Source organism: Sorex araneus, chromosome 9 (genome assembly GCF_027595985.1).
Source record: "Sorex araneus isolate mSorAra2 chromosome 9, mSorAra2.pri, whole genome shotgun sequence".
Classification (NCBI taxonomy): Eukaryota; Metazoa; Chordata; class Mammalia; order Eulipotyphla; family Soricidae; genus Sorex; species Sorex araneus.
In genome coordinates, this window is record NC_073310.1 from 12,057,978 (window position 1) to 12,081,086 (window position 23,109).

Sequence of the window (23,109 nt, forward strand, 5' to 3'; positions counted from 1 at the left end):
GGTCGGGGGCCTTGGTCACAGTGGTGGAGGAGAGGTGTGATTTATGTATATACCTAAACCACAGAGTCAACAATACTGTAAGCATGGGATGTAAACCACAATAACCAAACTTTTAAATTACTTTGCATATCATAGTGCATAAATTTTTTTAAAATTTCTTTTTAAGGAAAAAAAATAAAGTTACAAATAGAAAGGAAAAAAAAACTAAATAAACCTTGAGATGCCGAGGGTCTTCATTTTCAGCATTTCTGTATTGTTTTATTAAATGGTGCTATGGATTGAGCCCAGGGCCTCACACATGCAAGACAAGTGTGCAGGGCTGAGCTATGCACCTCTTTGGCTGAACATACCTGTTTCAACTTGTGGTCTTCCACCCCTTAAAATAGAGAAACATGGGGCTGGAGCAATAGCACAGCAGGTAGGGTGTTTGCCTTGCATGCGGCCGACCCGGGTTTGAATCCCATCATCCCATAGGTTCCCCTGAGCACCGCCAGGAGTAATTCCTGAGTGCATGAGCCAGGAGTAATCCCTGTGCATCACCTGGTGTGACCCAAAAAAAACAAACAAACAAGAAAATAGAGAAACATGCCAATTCCTTCTCTCTGGCCCATGGGGAGGACTAAGGATAGCCAACACCCCAGCAGTAATGAACCCATCCACCTCAGCATCTAAATTCCATCCTCTGCAAAAAGGAAGCAGGCTCTGGGGAGAAAGGATTGATTTCACAGATGGGTACGGGTAAGCATAAGATGAGGCCTGGAACATCTGGTGCCAGAAAAAGGATGCGCTTAACGGGGGATGGAGGCAAGTCGGAAACAGAGGTCAGCTCGACGGAGATCCCACTGGCCAAATAGGGGAAATCTGGACTTCAAAACCAGCAATGCAGTGAGCAGATTATAAACCATAAAATAAGAGAGACAAACCACATTTAGGCCCATAGTTAGAACTAGAAAAGCTGACGGGGGGTCGGGGGTGGGAGGGGGTTGCATGACAGAACGCTAATGTAATTTCCAGCATCCTCTTTGGTTTTGTTCTAGACTTAACACCGGGCCGTTCTCAGGGGCTACTGCAGTCTGGTGCTCAGGGGCCATGCGGTGCTGGGGATAGAACCCGGGGCTCCCACATGCAGGGCATGTGCTCCAACCTTTTGTGCCTTTTCCCCATCCCTGAGATGTAACTTAATGATAAAGGAGGAGAGAATAACCATCCAGTGACAATGTCGGGCCAAGTCCACTGTGACGACCAACTGAGCATCAGTGATAACCAGACAATGGGAATATCTCACGCCTGCCTGACAGCCCAGGGCACTCCTGGCATGGCTCCTGCCCAGTCTAACCTAGAGGGGTCTGATGAGATAAACCCAACAGAGGTCCATCGTGCAAGTCTGCTCCCTTCAAAGGTGTCCAGTCATCAGGGTCAATAGCTGCAGAACATCCCAAAAGGAATGAAACTCGAGAGGCCAACAATACATCACAGGTGATGCTGATGAGGCCTGGATGACTGTGAGGGCCACTGCAGAGCTCACTGGGTGACTGTGATGAGTGTGAGGACACAGTGGCAGCTGGGCCGAGTGGCCGGCAGTAGCAATCGGACTTCAAGGGGGGGGGGGTGCCTGATGGTCTCTGAAGTGAACATGGTGTCTTTCTCCAACTTCTGTATGGTTTCAAAGACTTTCTCATTAAAAAAAAAAAATTCTAGGGCTGGATCAATAGTACAGGGGGTAGGGTGCTTGCCTTGCCCACAGCTAACCCGGTTTTATCCCCAGCATTCCATATGGTCCTTAGAGCACACCAAGAGTAAGCCCTGAGCACAGCCAGGTGTGCCCCCACCCCAAAACAGACAAACAACAACATAATCCCACCTCAGTGAATTTCAATAAAATACAACTTGCAATTTCCCTTCAGAAGGTAGCTTGTGACCATTCCACTGATCATTGTCACTGACATATTACATGGCCCTTCCCTTTCACTTTTTGGAGGTATCTCCCCACTCCCCATCAACATCTCCAGCCTCGGGAACTGCACCCTGAAGTGGGCACTAGGGGCACCATGCTCTCAGCTTCCTTTGTGAGTGGGGATGCCTAGTTTTTAAGGTCCCCTTCACCACTGGTATTAATACCACAGTCTCACATTTTCCTGCCTGGAGACCAAGCTTTCTGGAACAGTGGGGAGCCAGCCTGCCCGTGCGCGCAGCCCATTGTGTAGGGCACGTGGAATCAGGATGCTGCGGGTCTGCAGGATGTGACTCAGCATCCTGTTTTCCCATGTCTGGGCGGCCAGCAGCTTTGGCACTGAGAGCTACAGCTGACTTCACCTCTCAAGACCACAGGCACCCACCACGTTCACTGGTGGGGCTGGCCCAGGGCATCGCTACCCCTGCAGGTCTTGGATCTAAGAGAAATTGATCTGCTTATCTGAGGCCGTACCTCCTGGGAACACTCCATGGCGAAACTCAGGGAGCAGGAGCGTGCAGGGGGATGGATTCGGTGGTACCTGAAGGAGACCAGGAATCAGCTGGGCTGGCTTCTCTCTGCTTTGGGTTCCAGGAAGCGCCAGCACAGATTAACAGCCACACACCGACACTCTGCACAAACCAATGTCGTGTGTTCCACCTTAAGCCTTCCCCTTATCTCATCTTCTCTGCCTCAGTATCTGCAATGTTCCTCTTTTCTGTTGTTGCTTTGTGTTTGGTTTTTTTTTGGGGGGGGTGTGTCTCACTTGGTTGTGTTCGGGGGTCTGCTCTGGGCGGGGCGGGGTGGTGCTAGGAAACAAACCATGACACCAGAATCATTCTCCCCCCATCCCCAGCTCATTTAAAATTCTGTTTTTATGAACTTTTTCCTTTTTAGTCCTACAGATCAAAACCAGGGCCTCATACATGCGAGGCAGGTGCTCAACTGCTGAGCTACATCCCTGGTATTTTAATGAATTTTACAAACCTGTTTAAACCCCTTTCGATCAGTGCTATGGTAGATACAGAGTACGCACTTTCACTCAGGAGGCCAAGAACTCATGGTCATCTCTACTCAACACGGAGGGTGCAGCCTTCAGCTCGGAACCCGATACATACACAGGCATGAGGAGTGCACTGACAAGTGGGTGATGCAGACTGCTGGGAATAAAAACTGCCGCCGGGGGCCCGAGCAATAGAACAGCGGGAAGGGCACTTGCCTTGCACCTGGTTGGCTGGGGTTTGATCCCTGGTCCCCTGGAGCACCGCCAGGAGTGACCAGGAGTGACCAGGAGTGAACCCTGCATACAGAGCTGCCCGGTGAGGCCCGAAAAGCAAACCCACAAACAAAAGCCCGCCTCTGCAACCAGGTTCCTTCAGCAAAGATACTTTCCCCTTCTACCCCATAAGGAGCGGTAGGGCCGCCTGGGGCCTGGAGAGGAGGGGGCAGGGGGTGTCCACTTTTCCAATGGGTCAATTGCAAATCTTGAGAGTCAGCCTCAAGCTTCCACCTGCTACAGACAGGGCTGGGCGCAGGAGGGGCAGGACATCTGCAAAGCAATTTCTAGATAGTTGCCTCCCCAGCAGGAATTCTCACCAGCACAGCTTTGCCAGGGGAGCGGGGTGTGAGGCAGCCCTGGGAGGAGGGAGGGGTCCCCGGCAGGGAGGACCTGCCCAAGGCAGGAACCTCCCACAGCTTTCTCTGCAACCAAGTCTTTAAAAATAGCTTCAAAGGTAGCTACTGAAGAAAAGAAAAAACTTTATACAAATAAAGGAGGTGGGGGGAGGGGAGGGAAGTTGCTGGTAGGAGGAGCCACTGGGCTTGTGGGGAACTGGTGCCTGACCTGATCTCTTGCAGTTAACTAGAGACCCAGCAGGGGGAAGGAGGTCAGGAGGGCAGGCAGCTGGCACTTCCCACCAGCCAGGAAAATGACAGCTCTGCAGGCACTGGGCTGCGTGGGCGAGGACGGGCCCACACAACTGCGTGTGGGCCCTGGGGGAGGAGGACTTTTCCTCAGTTCCCAGAACGGCTGTTGGCTGGGCCAAGGTCACTGCCATGAGGCTATCAGGTGGCCCTACTCTGTCCAGGTGCTGGCCCACCTGCGGCAATAACCACCCATGTGTGAGGCAGGCCGGGGAGGATTTCTCACTAGCTGGCACCTCCATGGGGCTGGGACCATCACTTGGACCTACCATGCACCCAAGGTGGGCTCCCTTACCCCAGCTGCTCCCCCCCACAGCTGGGAGGGGGGGTGTGACAGTGCACCAGGCAGCCCAATCACTCAGCACCGTGAACAGGCTCCTCCTTCCCAGCTTTAATTAATCCTGTTTTGATTAATCCTGTTTTCCTCCGGCAGCTTTCTGGGAAGCAGAAGAACTTGGATGTCCTCCTAGTTTAAGGAATTTTCTGATCCTCTGTCCAAGCGCTGAGCTCTGACCCGCAGCCAAGCATACGCCCAAGACGGGCTCCAAAGGTCGGTTCCTTCTCACCCAGTGGCTAGCTCGGCCATGTCGGGCAGGGGGCAGATCCTAGCCAAGTGGCCACTCTTTCTGCTGGCTGACTCCATCATTCCCTCCTCTCAAATTCAAACCTGAGCCCTGGCCCCACACCTGACCTTGCCCTTGGGAAGTGCACAAAACAAGCCGGGTGGCTCTTGAGGATCCTCCGTGCGTCCCAAGTATAATCTTCAGTCTTTATCTGAAGGGGGGGGACTGAAGATGCTCCGTGACTTGCCTAAGGGGGCACAGCAAAGGACCCTCACAAGCTCTGTTCCCTCCACTGACCAAGAGACTGAGTCCCAGCACCACCCACCGCCAGTGCTGAGGACACAGGAACGGTAGGAGCAGTCCCCATGTTTCTTCAGGATACTAGTGCTTGGTACTTCACAAGCTAAACAGAACCTCCTGGACTCCAGGCCAGTGCTTTGCAGCCCGTTCCCACAGAGCCCCAGCACTGGCTCTGACTGGCTGGAAACCACTGCTTCTAAGGCTCCGAAGCCTGGCCAGGGGGGATCTCTACGCACAGGGCCAGAAGTAAGCCCTGAGCACTGAGGGGTGTGGCCCTAAAAAAAAAAAAACTAAGAGTACAGGCATTGGACAGGGCTGGAGCGATAGCACAGTGGGTAGGGTGTTTGCCTTGCACGCGGCCAACCCGGGTTCGATTCCCAGCATCCCATATGGTCCCCCAGCACTGCCAGGAGTAATTCCTGAGTGTAGATCCAGGAGTAAGCCCTGTGCATCGCTGGGTGTGACCCGAAAAGAAAAAAAAAAAAAAGAGTACAGGCATTGGAGTCAGACATGGAGAGCCGTGGCTCGACTTCCTCCCAAGTGCAAAGCGGCGGCACCTTCCCATCCAGAGGACAGACCTGACAGCACCCGCTCGCCATCGGGAGAGCTCGTGGAGAAGCAACAGGGGGACAGCGTCTCATGCCACACCCACCCCTCTTCCCTCGCTGTTGCCTCCTCAATGGGAGAGCAGGCACGGAGCCTGGAAATAACGTTTTCGGGGCCAACCTGGGGGGAAAAGGGAAGAAACGCTCTCTGTCCGCTGTTTCCTGGAGGCTTCCCAAGGTCTCTCGAGTTCCACTATGTGAAATGAAAGACAGATAACTCCACCAGTGAGGTTTGACGGCCCGGACAGTTCCCAGCAGACGCTGTGGGGGCAGAGGCCAGGCAGGCTCATCCCCTACCCCTCCGCAGGATGGGCTCACACCTCAGAATTCTGATCCAGGGTCTCCACAACTCCCAGCCTGCACCAGCTCCACAGTTATGCCTGTGAGTGAGGGTCCTTTGTAGCTGTCAGTAAACACACCACCAAGCAACCCAGCAGTCCCCTGGGAACTCCTGAGGAAGGAGCAAGGAAGAACCGTGGCAGGCTTCCTGCAGAGCGTGGCCCGGAAGGAGGGCCCACCAGGCGTGTGAGCCAGGCATACGCTGCAGGGACAGCCTCCCCAGACGAGCATGTCTGCCTGAGACAACACCCCTGCAAGCCAGGAGGACTCTGCCCACGGTCAGATGACAGACTGGCGCGAGTGGGGTTGCCGAGGACGGGAGTGAGAACAAAGTCCACAGCTGGGGGTCAGTGCTTCTCCTGGGAGAACTGAGCCACCAAGTGGACGTCCCCTTTATGAACAGCACCAAGGACTGCTGCCCTGTAAGCACAACTGGAAACCCGTTTACCTTCTCTCTACAGTGGACAAGGGACCAGTGGAATGCGAGCGCCACTTTGTCAACAGGCCACAGGCCAGGCAGAGGGGCTGAGACGGCCACTCCTGGGGTTTTGGGCTAAGAATCTGGCAGCAGAGTCCCCTGCTGACCTAAAGGAGTAAACAGCCATGACTCTATAGCTGCACAGAGGTCCTGCCATGAGGCCAGGAAGCATAATCGTGGCTGGCCTTGACTGTCGCTGTGTGACCCCCAGAGAGACACAGCAACTGTGCCAGGGCTCCTGAGCCGGGGAAAGGCAAGACAAAAAGTGCATCCCCCAGCCCCCCACTCACTGGGCTGCAGCGGGGAATCACAGGGTCAGCAAAGGGCCCCCCATGTGCTTGGCTGTGACTTTGCTCACACTCTTGGCTGTGACATTGCTCACACTTGGCTGTGATGGTACTCACACACTCAGCCGTGACGGGGCTCACACTCTCGGCTGTGACTATGCTCACATTCGGCTGTGACAGTGTTCACACACTTGGCTGTGACGGTGCTCACACATTCGACTGTGACTATGCTCACACTTGGCCATGACAGTGCTCACACACTTGGCTGTGACTATGCTCACACTCGGCTGTGATAGGGCTCACACACTCAGCTGTGACTATGCTCACACTCAGTTGTGATAGGACTCATGCTCTCGGCTGTGACTATGCTCACACTCGGCAGTGACAGTGCTCACACTCAGCTGTGCTCAAACTCTCGAGTGTGGTGCTCTCACACACACACATGCAGTGCCTCAGGGATCACAAGCAGCAGTGCCACCTGAGTAGCCTTTTGCATGTGGAGCACTGTCGGGCATCTCTGCGTTTGTAAGAACTCATTCTGCAGCAACAGCTAATGGCGCTGTGCTACAGAGATCCTGGAGGGGACAAGAGAGCTGGGCAGAGCCCTCCAGGACAGACGGGCAGACGCGCGCTCGAGCAGGGTGAGAAGTCGTCAGGGAGGTGAGGGGAAGCAGTGTGCAGGCAGAGGGCTCTGTGGAGCATGGCCACAGCCCAGGAAAAAGGGGGCTTCAGGGGGAATTCCAGGTGGAGACCACAAGGGGAAGGGAACACAGAGGGAGGGGCTTGGGTGGGAGGGGGTTCAGAGCTTAACAGACAACACCCTGCTGCTCCAGAACTACTGAAAGACCTAGGGAACATTCTTGTGCCCTTGACTTAGAAATGAAATGCCAGATTTGGGGGGAAGAAAAAAAAAAGCATCCAGTGCTGATCCACCCTCTGGAGACAACACAGCCGTGTTCTCTCTCTCCGGGGCCGGCTGGCACACTACCACCTACTCTCATGCCAGGCTGAGGCAGCTCCAGGATGGCAAAGTAGCCCGGGGCCGCTGCCAGCAGGGCCATCTGCTCACTGATTCCCATACTCAGATAAGTGTGCTGCAGGCAGGCAGCACAGAACACAGCACATGGAGAGGAGAGTACACAGGGGTCTGGAAGGCTTCACACACACACACACACACACACACACACACACACACACACACACACACACACACACACACACACACACACACACACACACACACACACACACACACACACCACACACACCACGGCAGCTTCCTTCAGGGTGTGAGAGGATCCGTCCTGAGACTTGTCTCTCTCTCTCTCTCACACACACACACACACCACGGGAGCTTCCTTCAGGGTGTGAGAGGATCCGTCCTGAGACTTGTCTCACACACTCACACACACACCACGGGAGCTTCCTTCAGGGTGTGAGAGGATCCATCCTGAGACTTGTCACACACACACACACACACACACACACACACACACACACACACACCACGGGAGCTTCCTTCAGGGTGTGAGAGGATCCATCCTGAGACTTGTCACACACACACACACACACACACACACACACACACACACACACACCACGGCAGCTTCCTTCAGGGTGTGAGAGGATCCGTTCCTGAGACTTGTCCCAGAAGGTCACCAGGGAAACTGATTTATAAGCCAGAAGCTCCCCGGTGCACCCTCCCAGATGCATCTCCCTGGGGTGTGGCTGGGCAGGCTCCGCAGAGTACCCACCAAGGCGCCTAGCCTAGCTGGACCCATCACCTGTGGGCCAGAGGCTTTGACTCTCGGCTGGAAACCAGCATCACTAGCAACACACAGACTCATCATCAGGGCCAGCCTCTCAGTCTAAATGAACCCGGTTCCTCTGCAAGTTTGAAAAGCCACAGGTTTATGCGAGTCTGGCAGGTGAGACTCAGGAATCCCAAACTCCTTGCCCTCATGCTTCCCCACAGATGAAGCTCACTGCAAGCTCCAACGTTAATGTGATTCACATGGGTGAAATGCCAGGGCAGGCCTAGGACTGCGGGTCGGGTCAGTTGTCAGGGTGCAGGGGATGGATGGAGGAGGCAGATGTGCAGGGGCTGCCACATGTGGCAGGGCTGCCATGTAAGGCAAGGGTCGCCACGTAAGGCAGGTATGGGTAAGGCAAGTGCAGTCAGCACAGCGAGCAGGCAGGCACTGCTTGAAAGGAGGGATGTCACTGATGGGCTGGAAGGCCCAGGCCCACTGAGGACAGCAGCTCAGAGAAGGGGCTGAGGCAGGGAGACGGAATCACCCTGCTGAGGAGCCAGCAGGAGGCTGAGGAGGGTGGAAGGGGTGTCACTGTTGAGAGAGGGGGAGTGGAGGAGTGGCAGGATGGATGGGACAGGTGGGCAGGCCCCAGCTGGAGCAGGGGTGGACAAGCACCTAGTTGGGAAGGAACTAAGCAGGGGGACACAGACCAGGCTGTCCCTGGGCCCCGACACTTCCTGGATGAGCTGAGAGATGAGACTGTGGACCAAGAGTGGACAGATGGAGGTAAGGGGAACTCTGACTGACAACCACCACCCCTCAGATACCAGGTATGTTTGCGACCAGGATGGGTGTGAAGTCAGGAGAAATCTCTTTCTGACCGTTCTCCCCAAGGTGAGAGGAAATGGCAGGCTGTTTCAGTTGTATTTTTTTTTCCTTTTTGGGTCACACCCAGCGATGCTCAGGGATTACTCCTTGCTCTGCACTCAGGAATTACTCCTGGCAGTGCTTGGGGGACCACATAGGATGCCAGGGATTGAACCCAGGTCAGCCGCGTGCAAGGCAAACGCCCTACCCGCTGTGCTATCGCTCCAGCCCCGTTTCAGTTTTTCTTGATGAGAGACTTTAAGAGCACAGACCTGGCCTGGAGATGCTGTGAACGCAGGGATGTGAGCGGCTTTCAGACCTGAACCCAGGCAGGACATGGAGCTACGCTAGTCTGACCCACAGGGCAAGGTCTGGCCCACACAAGCACTTGGGGGTGTGCTCCACCCAAGAGTGAGGAAAGAGGCATTTGGGGGAGCACATCTGACAGGGCAGGCCCAGAGGCCTCCCAGCCACCACTGGTCACCCGAGGGCTGCAAAGGAACTCAGTACCATAGGGAGTCTGATGGCCAGGGAGACCACACCACCAGGACGGGGGTCCTTGGGTTCTGGCCCCGGGCGAGTCATATGCACCCTCTCACCTGTACTCCTTTCCAGACACATATAATTATATGACCAACTCAGGCAAGGGAGTATCCGGGGGCCTCCAGAGGAAAGAGGGCCAGCCATGTGCCACCTGAGAGGTGGGAGACCCCCACCTCTCGGGGCTGGGGTGAGGATGAAACATGACAAGAGGGAGCACTGAACTGCAGGAAAAGGGGTCTGGTTCTGGCCACCAGGCACAATCACACTTTCCTATTACAGCTATTCCAAAGTTCTTGCTGCCGTGAACGACCCTGAGAGACTGTGCGGTCAGCTAATCACAGGCAATTAACAACAATATGAGCTGACCCCAAGTCCAGTGAAGTAGGTGAGCTCAAGCTATCTCACAGTCAAGAGGCCTGAAATAAAGGGGGTGGGGGTAGGGCACTAGGGGTGCAAGTCCAGGAGTTGGGGAAAGGTGGGGAGAACTCAGGGCACAGTCTTCTGCCGAAGCCACTGCACAGGCGTCTCCCTCATCTCCTCCCCGCTCCAAAGAGCCACTTCCACCCCTGCGCCTGCTTCCTGCCCCCGTGCAGAGCTGAGTCGCAGTCTGCAGCCAGCCCGCTCCAGTTAGATCAACAGCGAGGCCTCTTATGGCCCCCAGCAGGGAGTGCAGCCGGTTCCTCTCCTGAGTCCTGACCCTCGGCTCAAACTCCCAGTCACCAAGCAACACCACATGCCCACGGTCCTTCCCAGAAGTATCAGGGTTGAGCCACCGGGAAGTGGGAGTCTTTGATTTCTTGCAGGCTATTCCCCACCGGGAGCGCAGACACCATCTTTAGAAACAATGTGTCACAGTAAACGTTTACCATCCTTGGCTCCAGAGGCTTCAAAGATGAACTCAGCATATTTCTACCATGGCTCCATCTCAGTGGTGAAGAGCTGCCCCGTCTCTGGTCACAAATTTCCTTTTCCAATTAATTCCCTTCCTCCTCACAAGATAAAACAGCTTCATCCTTGAAACGGTTTACTTTTCTGAATGCTGAGAGTCAGAGGGTCAGACTGGTTTTCTGATGCAAAGGATTACATTATATAATAAAGTGCTAAGCCCTCTGCAAGCCTATCAACAAAATACCCAGAGGGAAGACCTTCATATTTTTTGGCAAAGAAAAAAATGCTTTTTTTGCATCTACTAATGAAGATAGCAATTGAGGATTATAGCTTAGGGAATTTTTTCAACGCATATGGCTAGAGAATTCTCACAATCACATACAAAACCAAAACAAAACACACACACACAAAAAAACACCTTGAATTAATAAACCCACAGGTCACGAACATTTCACATCAACAATGTGTTTACTGCAAAAGAAATCCCTTTCTGAAAACAGGATTGGTGAGAGTCTATTACAAGGATCTTTTTTCTTAAAAGAACAAAATAAAATTTAAAAGAAGGGAGGGAGCAGAAGGGCCAGGGCAGGGCACATGCTTGGCATGCACAGATCACAGATTTGATCCCACAGATCATATGACACCCCCCCAACCCCCCCCCAGTATGGCCAGGTATGGCCCTGCAGTTCCCAACATGGCTGGGCTTGAGCTGCACCATCATCTCCAGGCCCACGTACTGAACCATAAAATCTGGGAGCATTAAGATGCTCATCCTGGTAAATGAAAGGTGGCAGGATAATGACAATCATTTCACTTCTTTACTAAATGTTAGACAGTGCAAACAAAGATGGTCATTTATACTTATCTATTTTTTATGTGGGGTTTTTTTTTGGGGGGGGGCGGGGAAGGTCACACCTAGGGATGCTCAGAGGTCACTCCTAGCTCTGTGCTCAGGAATCACTCCTTCATGGTACTTGGGGAACCATATGGGATGCCAGGGATACAACCTGGGTAGGACACATACAAGTCAAGTGTCCTACTCTACTGTACTATCACTCCAGTTCAACACAATTATCTATTTGTTTTAAAAGGGCCCCTCCTGGAGAGCTTGCACCCCCCCTCCAAAATCAGGCTGGTAAAATGGGGGGCCACCAAGACTACACCTTACTGAGTTTGGGAGGGGTTGAACATGCCATACCTGGGATCGAGCCCTGACCTTCATGCTCCAGGCACATGGCCTACCACTTGAGCCGTCTGCCCAGACCCGAGCTATACTTTTCAAAGCACCCCTTCTGTACACGCTGTACAGTTTTTAATGCACTACAAAAATAAGCCAAAAATGGATGTATTCTTTCTCTCCCTTTGAGAAAAGAATGGGAATATTTTTAAGCCAGTTGGATTTTCTTTTTTCCCCTTGCAATGCTGAAGATCAAACCCAGGTCCAGTGCCTGTTGGAGCATATGCACTTCCCTGCCATCACGTCACTGCCACCTCCCCTGACCTGGAAGACAGACATCAGAACCGAGACGAACAGTTGGCTTACCTGAGGTTGAGCCTGCGGTCTTCATCACTGCCAGCCTCCAACTGCAGAGAGAGAAAGACAGTCACACAATGGGCACCACCACCCTGTGACACGCCCCAGGCACGAGTCACACATTCTCTGCACCCCCCCCCCGTCACTGGAGTTGGGGGCAGACGCAGATGGCCAGGAAGTCCTGCTATTTCTGAGCAGACGCACCCTTTCCTGCTCAGCTGTGCCTCAGTAACTCCCCTCAAACCCCTTGCCCAGCAGAGTCTGCAGGGAGGTGTTATATGTGAGTGTGTGCAGGGGGTGGGGGTTGGTTCTGCTGAGAACTCAAGGCACCCTCACTCCACACTCACAGGCCCCATTTTCCACTTCCCTGGAAGGTTGTGGATCTTACCCTGCTTTTCTTTTTTAAGGGGCAGGAAGTGTGTTCAAAGACAATCATTTCTTCCTGTGAGCTGTGCAGCAGCTGAGTGCCTGACACAGGACTGAAATCCCAATGGTTGAGCCTGAAAACACCTTTCCGGTTAGTTAGTCTTCCTGCACCAGAAGGCAACGAGGACTAGACTGTCCTGCATTTAAGTCTCAAAGCTCTTGGCACTTCTCAAAAAAAAAAAAAAAAGGACTTAGTAGGTGGAGCGACAGTACAGTGGGGAAGGCATTTACCTTGTACATGGTCAACCTGGGGTCGATCCTGGCATCCCCTATATAGGTTCCCTGAGCCCTCCACTAGTGACTCCTGAATGCAGAAACAGAAGTAACATCTGACCACCGCCCCAGGCGTGACCCCAAAACAAAAACCAAACAACAAAGGGCTTCAACATCTACTATCAAGCTTCCAAGGCTACTGATTTACATACATGAAAGTTCCCAAAGGTTCCAAGGTCCACAGGCTCCACAAGTCACTACAAGATCCTCATTTCTCTCTCTCTCTCTCACTCTCTCCCCCACCACCAGAGAAGACTGAAACCAGCAACACCCCCTACCATGTTCTGGCATCACATGGGTGATGGGGGGAGCCCACGGAGTGGGACTAGGGAGCCCTGGAAAGCAGGGATGGCTGACAAAGAGGCAGGGCAGACAGAGGCCAGAGCAGAGGGAGCCACGCGTGCTGCCGCCTGCTGCAGAAAAAGATGCGGAAGTCAGGGACACCCGGGTGGCAGGGTACCCTCAGCAGGAGGAGGCACCCTCAGCAAGGAGGGAGGCTACAGGAGGGAGGGGCCTGTGCCCTGATTTCAGAGGTTCACATAAAGTTCACCCAATACCACAGGGCCACAAATAAATGTTGTTTTGTTCAATGTTTCATTATGATGTTGATAAGGGGGTGAGGGAGGAAGCCCGACTCCCAGCCCGGGTCACTGTGTGTGGACTTGCACGCCCTCACCCGGTAAGATTGGTTTTCTCTGGGAATTCCAGCTTCCTCCCAAGCCACAGCACTGGGCCATGGGCCCACTGACCTGTCTCAACTGTCTGAGGAGGTGGCATGGTAGCGCTGCCCCAGGATGAAAGGACACCCTCTGTGGCCAAGACAGGCTCCGGCCACTACACCCTTGAACTGGCATGAGTAATTGGAAGAACGAACGAATGAATGAATGAATGAATGAATGGATACAGAATCTTTGCAGGGGTGGGGGCATTGAGAGGAAGCTGGATTCACATCTGGTGGTGCTCAGGGTTTAATACCTAGTTTGATGCTCAGGGCTCACTCTTATGGTGCTTGTGTATGGTGGGGACCATACACAATGCCAGGGATCATACTGGGGTCAGCCATATGCGAGCTCCTTACCCAGATACTAACTCTTAGCCCCAGCGAGGGGAGACAAATGATCACTTCACCTTAAAAGTGTCTGGGGCCTTTATCTATGAGCCAACTGATTGTATTCAGGACCAGAAAAGAGCTCTAAACACTTGCTTCCACCAGTGAACCTGGAGCATCATTTCCAAAATGAGTGATAAGTCCATGCCTGCATGTGGAGTGTATTCAGGAAAAATCCGAGGGTTGGTAGCAACCTCAGTCAGATGCAACCGAGGGGTGCTTTCTATTTGTTCACTTTTTGGTTTTGGTTTGGGGCCACGCCCTGGGTGCTCAGGGCTTACTTCTGGCTCTGTGCTCAGGGATCATACCTGATGGGACTTGGGGACCACATAGGATACTGGGGATCAAACCTGGGTCAGCTGCCTTGCCCACTGTACTATCTCTCCAGACACCTGTTTATTCACATAAAGCCAAAGGCGTTGAGCAGTTTTTTGTTTGTTTGTTTCTGGAAAGGGATGGTATGCAAGCTAAGTCTGGTACCCTCTGGCCTAGGTTTAGCCTCTTCAACTGTGGGTTATGTCCCCATAAGAGGTTATGTTTGAATCAATGTGGGGGACAGAAATGACAAATTTGGCAGCAATAAAAGGTTTCTGAATGTGAAATGACCAACCACTAATTCAAGGGCCGGAGATGTGGCTCAGTAGTACGGCACTTGTCTTGAGTATGTGGGACTCTGGGTATAATCTTTGGCTCAAGGGTCCCTGAGCACCACTGGAGGCAGTCCCCAGAACAGCTGGGTATGGTCCCCAAACAAAAAACCCTTCCTTAAAATCAACCGAGTAATGAATCTGAGGTGTTTTTAGCAGCACTCGCCCATCATGCATTTCTCAGAAGTTTAAGTAGCCCTGGCCCAGGGGAACTATGATACGCAGCTACTTCTTAGAAGCTTCTGCTGCCAGGGTGCCACCACCAGACGGCTTTTAGTATCTATGCGGCCACTGGAGGCCAACAAGCTCATTCCCAACAAGCCCCCGGCCCTTGCTATACATATATTGACGGAGGTGCAGGAAAACACACAGAGACGCACACTGATGAAGAGGTGGGAAAACAAATAAACAAACACAACACATACACACACACATACACACACACGGGATAGCACAGACATACACATACACTAGCACAGAGCCACACAAAGCTGCAGGCCTGTGCCCCACAGGCCAGGAACTTGTGCTGAGGTGCCACCTGGGAGCTCCAGCCAGCACAGAATGAAGAAGGCAGATCAAGGCCAAGGTTCAGCCAGGGTAGTTTCTCTCCCAAGGGGACACTGGGCAATGTCTGCAATGGTGTTCGGAGGGTGCAGCTGACACCCAGCGGGCCAGACAAGTTCCTCCTAGACACAAGATACCTCTCCCCCACCCTCCCTGCACCAGAGAATGTCTGGCCCCTGACAGGCAGCAGAGCTGAGGTTGAGAAAGCCGGATTCAGTGCCCCATAGTGACTGGAGACAGGCTCATGGAAATTAGCCACCTTGAATGCATATCCAAAAATAATGACATTAGGATCCATTCCTGGAAAAGATCGATTTCTCTATTTCTGTGCTTTCTTGCCTGTTCTCGCAAAGGATGAGATAAGGTTCAGGGTAAAATGACAGAGATCAACAGAAGGGTGGGGGCTCTGAGGAGCAGGGGGAGGAGAGGGGCACTGTTGAGGGGGCAGGGTGGTAATGGGGGCGGGGCAGCTGCCTCAGAAGCTCAGACTCCTTGAAGGAGTCATGTTCTGAAGAGGCAGAAGGTAAAGGAGGGTAAGGGTGGGACCAACGATAGCACCATTTCATTTGCATCAGCTTCCTGAGCTCCTCGGCATGAAAAGCATGCGAGGTGGATTGTTCCAGAGAAGCAGGCCACCCTGCCAAAGAACACAGGCAGAGCGCAGAAGGAAGGGAGAGGGGCCCAGCTGAGGGAGGGCAGTCTGCGCAGAGGGGAAGCCCTCCAGCACTGCCGGTCTCACCCCAGCTGGAAACAAGCTTCCTCAAGCAGGGGGGACACCCCAGCCTCAGGCAATGGAGGGGGCCAACTAAAGTCAAACAAGAGCGGGAGCCTTTTATAGGGCAGCAAGTCCTCCTCAGCACTTTGTAGAAACAGTTGCCTTAATGTAGCAATTTGTATCCAGTGAGAACAAGGCAAACGCTGGACTCTTACACTGCACAGCCACACAGTGGCTAGTTATTGGCCTAGGAAAAGGGAAGTGGTAGGGCTAGACTTTAAAGATATCACCCTTCAGGAAAGGGCAAAGGAGCAAAAGCCCCTGCCCAGCCTCCTATAGGACAGGAGAGGTGGGGAGGCTGGAGGGGATCTGCGGGGACAGTACATGGGCTACGGTAATTCAGGTTAAAATCCGTGGCATCACATACAGTCGCCCGAGCACCACCAGGGCTCACTCCTGAGCACAGAGCCAGGAGCAGCCCCCGAGCATCCCTGGCTAAGGCAGAACAAAAATGAAAATAATGTCCATGAGGGGCAAATGATAGAGCTGGGAAGCACAGGAGGGGCAGACTGGCAGGGGTGCAAGTGGGTCAGGGAGGGAAAGGTCGGCTGCAGGCGATGGCTAAGGAAGGATGGAGTCACTTCAGGGGTGATGAAAATGCCCTGGAATTTCATCAGTGGTGATGCTTATACAACCTTGGTGAATATACTAAAGCAGCCCTGAACTGTCAACTTCAAAGTAGTGAAGGGACGGCCCGGGATTTGAATCGTTACTGACAAATAATAATGGGCTGGAGCGATAACACAGTGGTAGGGCATTTGCCTTTCACATGCCGACTCAAGTTCGATTCCTCCGCCCCTCTCGGAGAGCCCGGCAAGCTACCGAGAGTATCACGCCTGCACGGCAGAGTCTGGCAAGCTACCCGTGGCGTATTGGATATGCCGAAAACAGTAACAATAAGTCTCTCAATGAGAGACGTTACTGGTGCCCGCTGGAGCAAATCGATGAGCAATGGGATGAAAGTAACAACAGTGACTGACAAATAATAAAATGAACATTTAAGAATGTGTCTAAGACAGGAACAGAGCAAAGAAAAGGAGGTCAGGCACTTGGGGTGCAGGATCTAGGGGAGACCTCCAGACCAATTATCCCTCCCGAAGTGGAAGCTCTTCCAGGCTCAGAGTTCTGGAGAAGGGCCTCGGCCAGCATGCAGGACTGAGCTCTACACACGCAGCAGCACTGAGCTCTACACACACAGCAGCACTGAGCTCTACACACACAGCAGCGCATCTGTGGGGCCGGGCACACAGCAACAGGCTCAGGGAGCAGCCCGCAGACTCAATTCCCCGCGCAGGGCTTCACCCTGCTGCCTCTGTGTGCCGAGAACTGTCAGAGACTTTAGGGGAGGGAGCTGCTTTGGCCACACCCCGCTGGGCCCAGGGTTTACTCCAGTTCTGTGCTCCGGGATCACTCCAGGCAGGGCTTAGGGGACTGTGTGCAGTGCCGGGAATGGAAACCAGGTAAGCTGCACACCAGGCCAGTGCCCTCTGCTGTCCTCTCTCTAACCCCAGCATCTCTGTCTGCAGAGGAGGACTGACGGGTGGCCTCTCCCCAGTGGGGCGGTGAGGGTGGCCCTGCAGGCATCCTGCAGAGGGCCCAGTGAAATAGGCCCAAGTCTCCAGCAGGAGGCCACAGGACGACACGGCCCCTTGTTTTCCTCACACATACACAGACGTTTCCTGTGCTGTGGGCCACCGTCCCCGCACTCCTATCATCACCACCATGGGGCCTGCTGGGGGCCCTTCCCGGGGCCCAGGGCTCCTTCTCTGCCTTCTCTGATTGGTTCTCGCCTCCTCTCAGCAGCGGACTGTCTTTAGCCAACGCCTGGCCACCACAAATGCCAATGGACTGGGGGCTTTCACCACTGGACAAGGGAAGGAGGCCAGGGTGGGGGTGGAGGGGGTCTGCGCCGCTCAGGGCACAGGCCAGTGCCGCCCACATCCCTGAAGTCAGGAGCCAGCTAAGCACAAACCCACAGGGTGCAGTGAGGCCCACCCAGCCCCCCAGAGCACCTGGGGACCCCCGAACTCCAGAACCGCCTTGGCCATGCAGCCGAATGCCCAGAAACCCACAGCCCTGAAAAGGTGACAGGCCCCTTCCCTGCAGGCAGATGCTGCCACACACAGACACTGGACTGGTTCCCTCATTCACCGCCACCACACGCTGACCTGGGCACCCCAGGGCCCTCCTGAGGCTCCCATGCATGCATGCACCTCAGAGGGACAGTCCCTGCCCAGGTTCCTGTCACACCAGAGAAAGTCACGGTCACAAACCTCAGAGTAGGCAACACCCAGGAAGGATCCTAGTGTCACCCTCAGGTGTCACACCCACACAACCACCTGCACACACAGGGTCCCACCCGCAGTCACTTGTACATAGGATCACACTATACACAGGACCATCTCCCCGCCCACAGGGTCACACTCTCAGTCACCCCCACCCAGGGTCACACTCTCAGTCACCCCCACCCAGGGTCACCCTCACAGTCACCCCCACACAGGATCACACCCCGTCACTCCCCCCCACAGGGTCACACTCGGAGTCACCCCCACAAAGGATCACACCCACAGTCACCTGTACACAGGATCACACCTGAACAGAGTCACACCAGCAGACACGGGTCATACAGGCACTCAGTTACCCGGAGGCGGGTCTGTGTCTCTCTGTCTCTGTTTCTCTCTCTCTCTCTCTCTCTCTCTCTCTCTCTCTCTCTCTCTCTCTCTCTCTCACACACACACACACACACACACATATACACATGCAAGCGCGCGCACACACCCAACGGGGGTCACCCCAGTCTGGGTGACAGCAGGGGGGGTGGGGGTGTCTCTCTCACACGCCTTCGCCCCATCACCCCCGGTGGGAGTCTCTCTCAGGCGCGCTCTCTCTCTCACTCACACACACACACACACACACACACACACACTCTCCCTCACACTCTCCCTCACACACACACACACACACACACACACACACTCACACTCACTCTCTCTCTCTCCCTCTCTCTCTCTCTCTCTCACTCCCGGCTGGGTCGCCCCCGCCTGGCCCTGTCAGGTGGGGTCCCCGCGGCGCCGCCCGCGCCCAGGCCTGCTCCGGCCTGCGGGCCGCGGCCCCGGCTCACCTCGCTGTTGCTGGCCGAGGAGGAGGCGGCGCTGGGCGTGGGCGAGCGCTGCAGGGTCACCAGGGCCATGGCGACGGCGCGGGGCGCGGGCGCCGCCGAGCCTCGAGCCTCGAGCTCCCGCTCCCGCCGCCGCCGCCGCCGCCCGGCCGGGCCCGGGGCGCTGAGGAGGCGCGCGCGGGCGGGCGGCCGGGCCGAGCGGGGGCCGGGCCCGCCCCTCCCCGTCGCGTCCGCGCGCCGCCCCCGCCCCGCCTCCCGCGCCGGCGCGCGCCGGGTCTGCGCCGGGTCTGCGCGGGGCGGGGCCGAGGGCGGGGCCTGCGGATCGGGGCGGGGCCTGCGGGGCGTGAGGGGCGGGGCGGGGCCTGCCACTGGGGGCGGGGCCTGAGGGTCGGGGGTGGGGCGGGGGCGGGGCGGGGGCGGCCGGGAGACGCTAGCGTGCGCGCGTGCGCGGGAGCTCCGGGTGGCGTTGGCCCCCGCGGCCGATCGCGTCCCCGGGCCGCGCCCACTCGCACCCGCCCGGCCCGGGAACGCGACCCCGCTCGCCTCCGCCTGCCTGCCCGCCCGTGGAGCCCCAGGAAAACCTAGGCCCTGCGGCTCCGCCGGGCAGCTGCTGGGACTTGCAGATCTAACCTGGTTCCTAAACTCCAAGCTGCAGTGTTTGGAGAAATTCGTCTATCCCTTCATGTATTCACTCGGAAATGTTGCTTGAGCACCTACTAAATGCCATCAGGGAATAGCCGGGAACCAGGTGAGGCCCGGGATGTATCTCAGTGCCTCACATGGACGTGCCAGGCACTACCCGAAGATAAATCTGTCAGTGTACACATACACACATATGTAAACTATTCAGCACATACAGAATTACTTTGCTGGGGCTGGAGTGATAGTGCAGCGGGTAGGGCGCTTGCCTTGCACGCTGCCGACCTGGATTTGATCTGTGCATCAAATTTGGCTCCTGGAGCAACACCAGGAGTGATTCCTGAGTGAGGAGTCAGGAAGAACCCCAGAGCATCACCAAGGTGTTGTTCAAACCAGCATTCCCCCCACACACACCTTTTCCAAAGGAATTATTTTGTTATTTTTTCCCTTGGTTTTTGGGCCACACTCAGGGCTTATTCCTGGCTCTGCACTCAGGGATCACTCCTGGTGGTACCCAGGGGACCATGTGGGGTGCCGGAGATTGAATCAGGGCTGGCCATGTGCAAGGCAACTTGCTCTGCTGTGATTTCAGCCCCAGTTCATCTTTTTTCTGTGAATTCCTTCTATGTGTGCAGAAGCAAAACCAAACCCTGGGGAAGTCGGGAGGTTTACCTCGGAGGGGTACCTGCTCTGAGATCTGATGAGCCGGATTGACTGGCCTAGGGAGGGTGACATTTTTGCTGGGGTGGGGCTGGGACAGGAAGGACCCCACCCCTGTGAGAGAGGAGGGGAGGAAGAGAATGGCAAGAGCAGGGCAGTGCTCAGCTTGAGCCGCAGGGGGAGAATGGACGGTGGGAGAGCAGAGGGGGACCAGTGGGGCGGGGCTTCCGTGGTGGAGGACAGAGGGGACACACTGGAGAGTGAGAGAGGACCGTGGTGGCAGACACCAGGGCATTCTGGCTTGACTTGCTGAGAGGAAAAGGTCCCTTTATGCCATGCCTGGACCCCCCCTCTGCCTCCACATGCACATTCGGAAGCTTCCCCTGCAGGCCTCCCATCCGTCAGCCTCTCTGAGTGATGAGACAGCCACCTTCCCCGCCCCGGCTCAGCACCCCTGGCTCCCCCCCGCCCCGCCCCCGCCTGGCCTTCCCCATATCCCGGCTCTGGGACCTCTTGCTCAGGCCGCGACCTGGCCTGCCACAGCCTTCATCTCAAAGATGCATCTCAAGCCAGGTTACAAAAGCTCTTACAATGTGGCTTTGGGGAAAATTTTGTGGGACTCTCTTCTGGCTTTTTTTTTTTTTTTTTTTTTTTTGCCAATGGCAAGAGGGGAGAGCCACTGGTCTTAATGTTATTTATTTATTTATCTATTTATTTTACGTTAGCAAGTTATTCATGAATGAGTTTCAGGTGGCACATGCTAATGTTCCAACCACCAGCCCTTCACCAATGTTCACTCCCCTCTACCAACGTTTCATGTTACCCTCCTGCCCACAGCCCACCTCTGTAGTAGGCACCTTCTACCTCCTTTCAGCACCCCATCCTCCCTCCAAGAGTGACCACTTCCCCAATGTTGTGTTGTATCCTTCCCTGACTTCCCAGAGCCGGCATTTTATCCCCCCGTTATGTTTCTTTATATTGCATAAAGGGATCATTCTGTATCTCTCCCTTTCCCTCTGACTACCTTCACTCAACAGGTTACTCTCCAGATCCATCCACAAAGCAGCAAACTGTAGGACTTTATCTTTTCTTTCTTCTCTTTTTCATTTTTTGGCTTTTGGGTCACACATGGTGATGTTCAGGGGTTACTCCTGGCTCTGCGCTCAGGAATCACTCCTGGCAGTGCTGTATGAACCATTTAAGATGCTGAGAATTGAACCTGGGTTGGCCACGTGCAAGGCAAATGCCCTATCTGCTATACTATCTCGCCGGCCTCTGACTTTATCTTTTTTTTTTTTTCTTTTTGGGTCACACCTGGCGATGCACAGGGGTCACTCCTGGCTCTGCACTCAGGAATCACTCCTGGCGGTGCTCAGGGGACCATATGGGATGCTGGGAATCGAACCCGGGTCGGCAGCGTGCAAGGCAAATGCCCTACCCGCTGTGCTATTGCTCCAGCCCCTGACTTTATCTTTTCTTAGAGTCGAGTAGTATTCCATTGTGCATATGTATCATGGTTTCTTTATCCGTGCATCTGTTCTTGGGCTTGTGGGTTATTTCTGGATTCTGACTCTTGTGATTCATGCTGCAATGAACATAAGGGTGCAGATGTCTTTCCTGCATTGTGCTTTGGGGCTCTTGGGGTATATTCCAAGGAGTGGGATTGCTGGGTCTAATGGAAGTTCAATGCCTAGTTTTTTGAGGAATGTCCATATTGTTTTCCCAAAAGGCTGGATCAGTTCACACTTCCTCCAGCATCACTGGCCCTTAGAGAACAGGAGCGAGGAGTGCCCGCTGGCCTGTGGGTCCAGGGACAGCATCCAAAGAAGCATCTCTGCATTCTCACCAGTGTAAGGAAACAGCCCTCTCTGTTGCATATACCAAGGCAACGTATCTGTGACTGGGTTTTCAGAAACGCAGCTTCATGGGGCAGAGTCATAATACCGGCAGGGAAGGCACTTGCCTTGCATGCAGCCAACCCAGGTTCAATCCCCAGCACCCCATATGGTCCCCAGCGCACCATCAAGAGTGATCCCTGAATGTAGAGCCAGGAGTAGAACCTGATCACTGCTGGGTCTGGACCCATCCAAAACAAGAAAAAGAAAAAGAAAGAAATACCACTTTATTAGAGAGGAGAATGTGCTGGGTTTGGTTGGTTGGGTGGGTGTTTTTTGTTTGTTTGGTTTTTTTTTTTTTTTTTTTTTTTTTTTTTGCTTTTTGGGTCACACCCAGCGATGCTCAGGGGTTACTCCTGGCTTTGCACTCAGGAATTACTCCTGGCGGTGCTTGGGGGACCATATGGGATGCCGGGGATCGAACCTGGGTCGGCCGCGTGCAAGGCAAACGCCCTACCCGCTGTGCTATCGCTCCGGCCCCTGTTTGGGGTTTTTATTTTGGGTCACACCCAATGATGTTCAGAGATTATCCCTGGCTCTGCACTCAGGAATTACTGCTGATGGTGCTCAGGGGACCATGTGGGATGCTGGGGATAGGACCCAGGTCGGCCACGTGCAAGGCAGATGCCCTCCCCGCTGTGCTATCACTCCAGCCTCAAGAACATGCTATTTTGTGTAAGCAGTTCAGAAGTTGTTTCCCATCCGGGAAAGGGAAGTGTTGATAGTACCCCTTTCTCCAGACGTCTCACCCACATTTGCAAATGCGCTCTTGGGGGACTTAAACTTTTGTTCTTGTTGTTCTGATGTGATTCCCTTCTTGTTCCAGGCCTGAGTGTGGCGCTCTAAATGAGCCTGCCTTGACTCAACTCAGGTCTATTTACAAATCGGGTCATTCTAAGGTCTCTGTGCAAACAGCCTGTGCCTTGGTGGCCTGTGGTGGTGGTGGTGTGTGTGGGGGGGGGGGGGGAGTGG

General features: G+C 54.5%; 1 protein-coding gene across 2 annotated transcripts in view; it reads right to left on the reverse strand.

Annotated features, from left to right (window-relative positions):
* Positions 1 to 19,113, reverse strand: part of SSH1 (slingshot protein phosphatase 1) — a 58,980-nt gene extending 39,867 nt beyond the window's left edge. The window contains exons 1-2 of one of the 2 annotated variants that reach the window (XM_055146980.1): positions 18,947 to 19,113; positions 12,042 to 12,082 (exon numbers count right to left, since the gene is read on the reverse strand). In XM_055146980.1, the coding sequence (XP_055002955.1) occupies positions 12,042 to 12,082; positions 18,947 to 19,015 (110 nt within the window). In that variant the 5' untranslated portion in view covers positions 19,016 to 19,113. Of the gene's footprint in view, positions 1 to 12,041; positions 12,083 to 12,420; positions 12,513 to 18,946 lie in introns of those variants that run through there. The other variant, XM_055146981.1, reaches the window with a different exon arrangement.
* Positions 19,114 to 23,109: the final 3,996 nt, after the last annotated feature.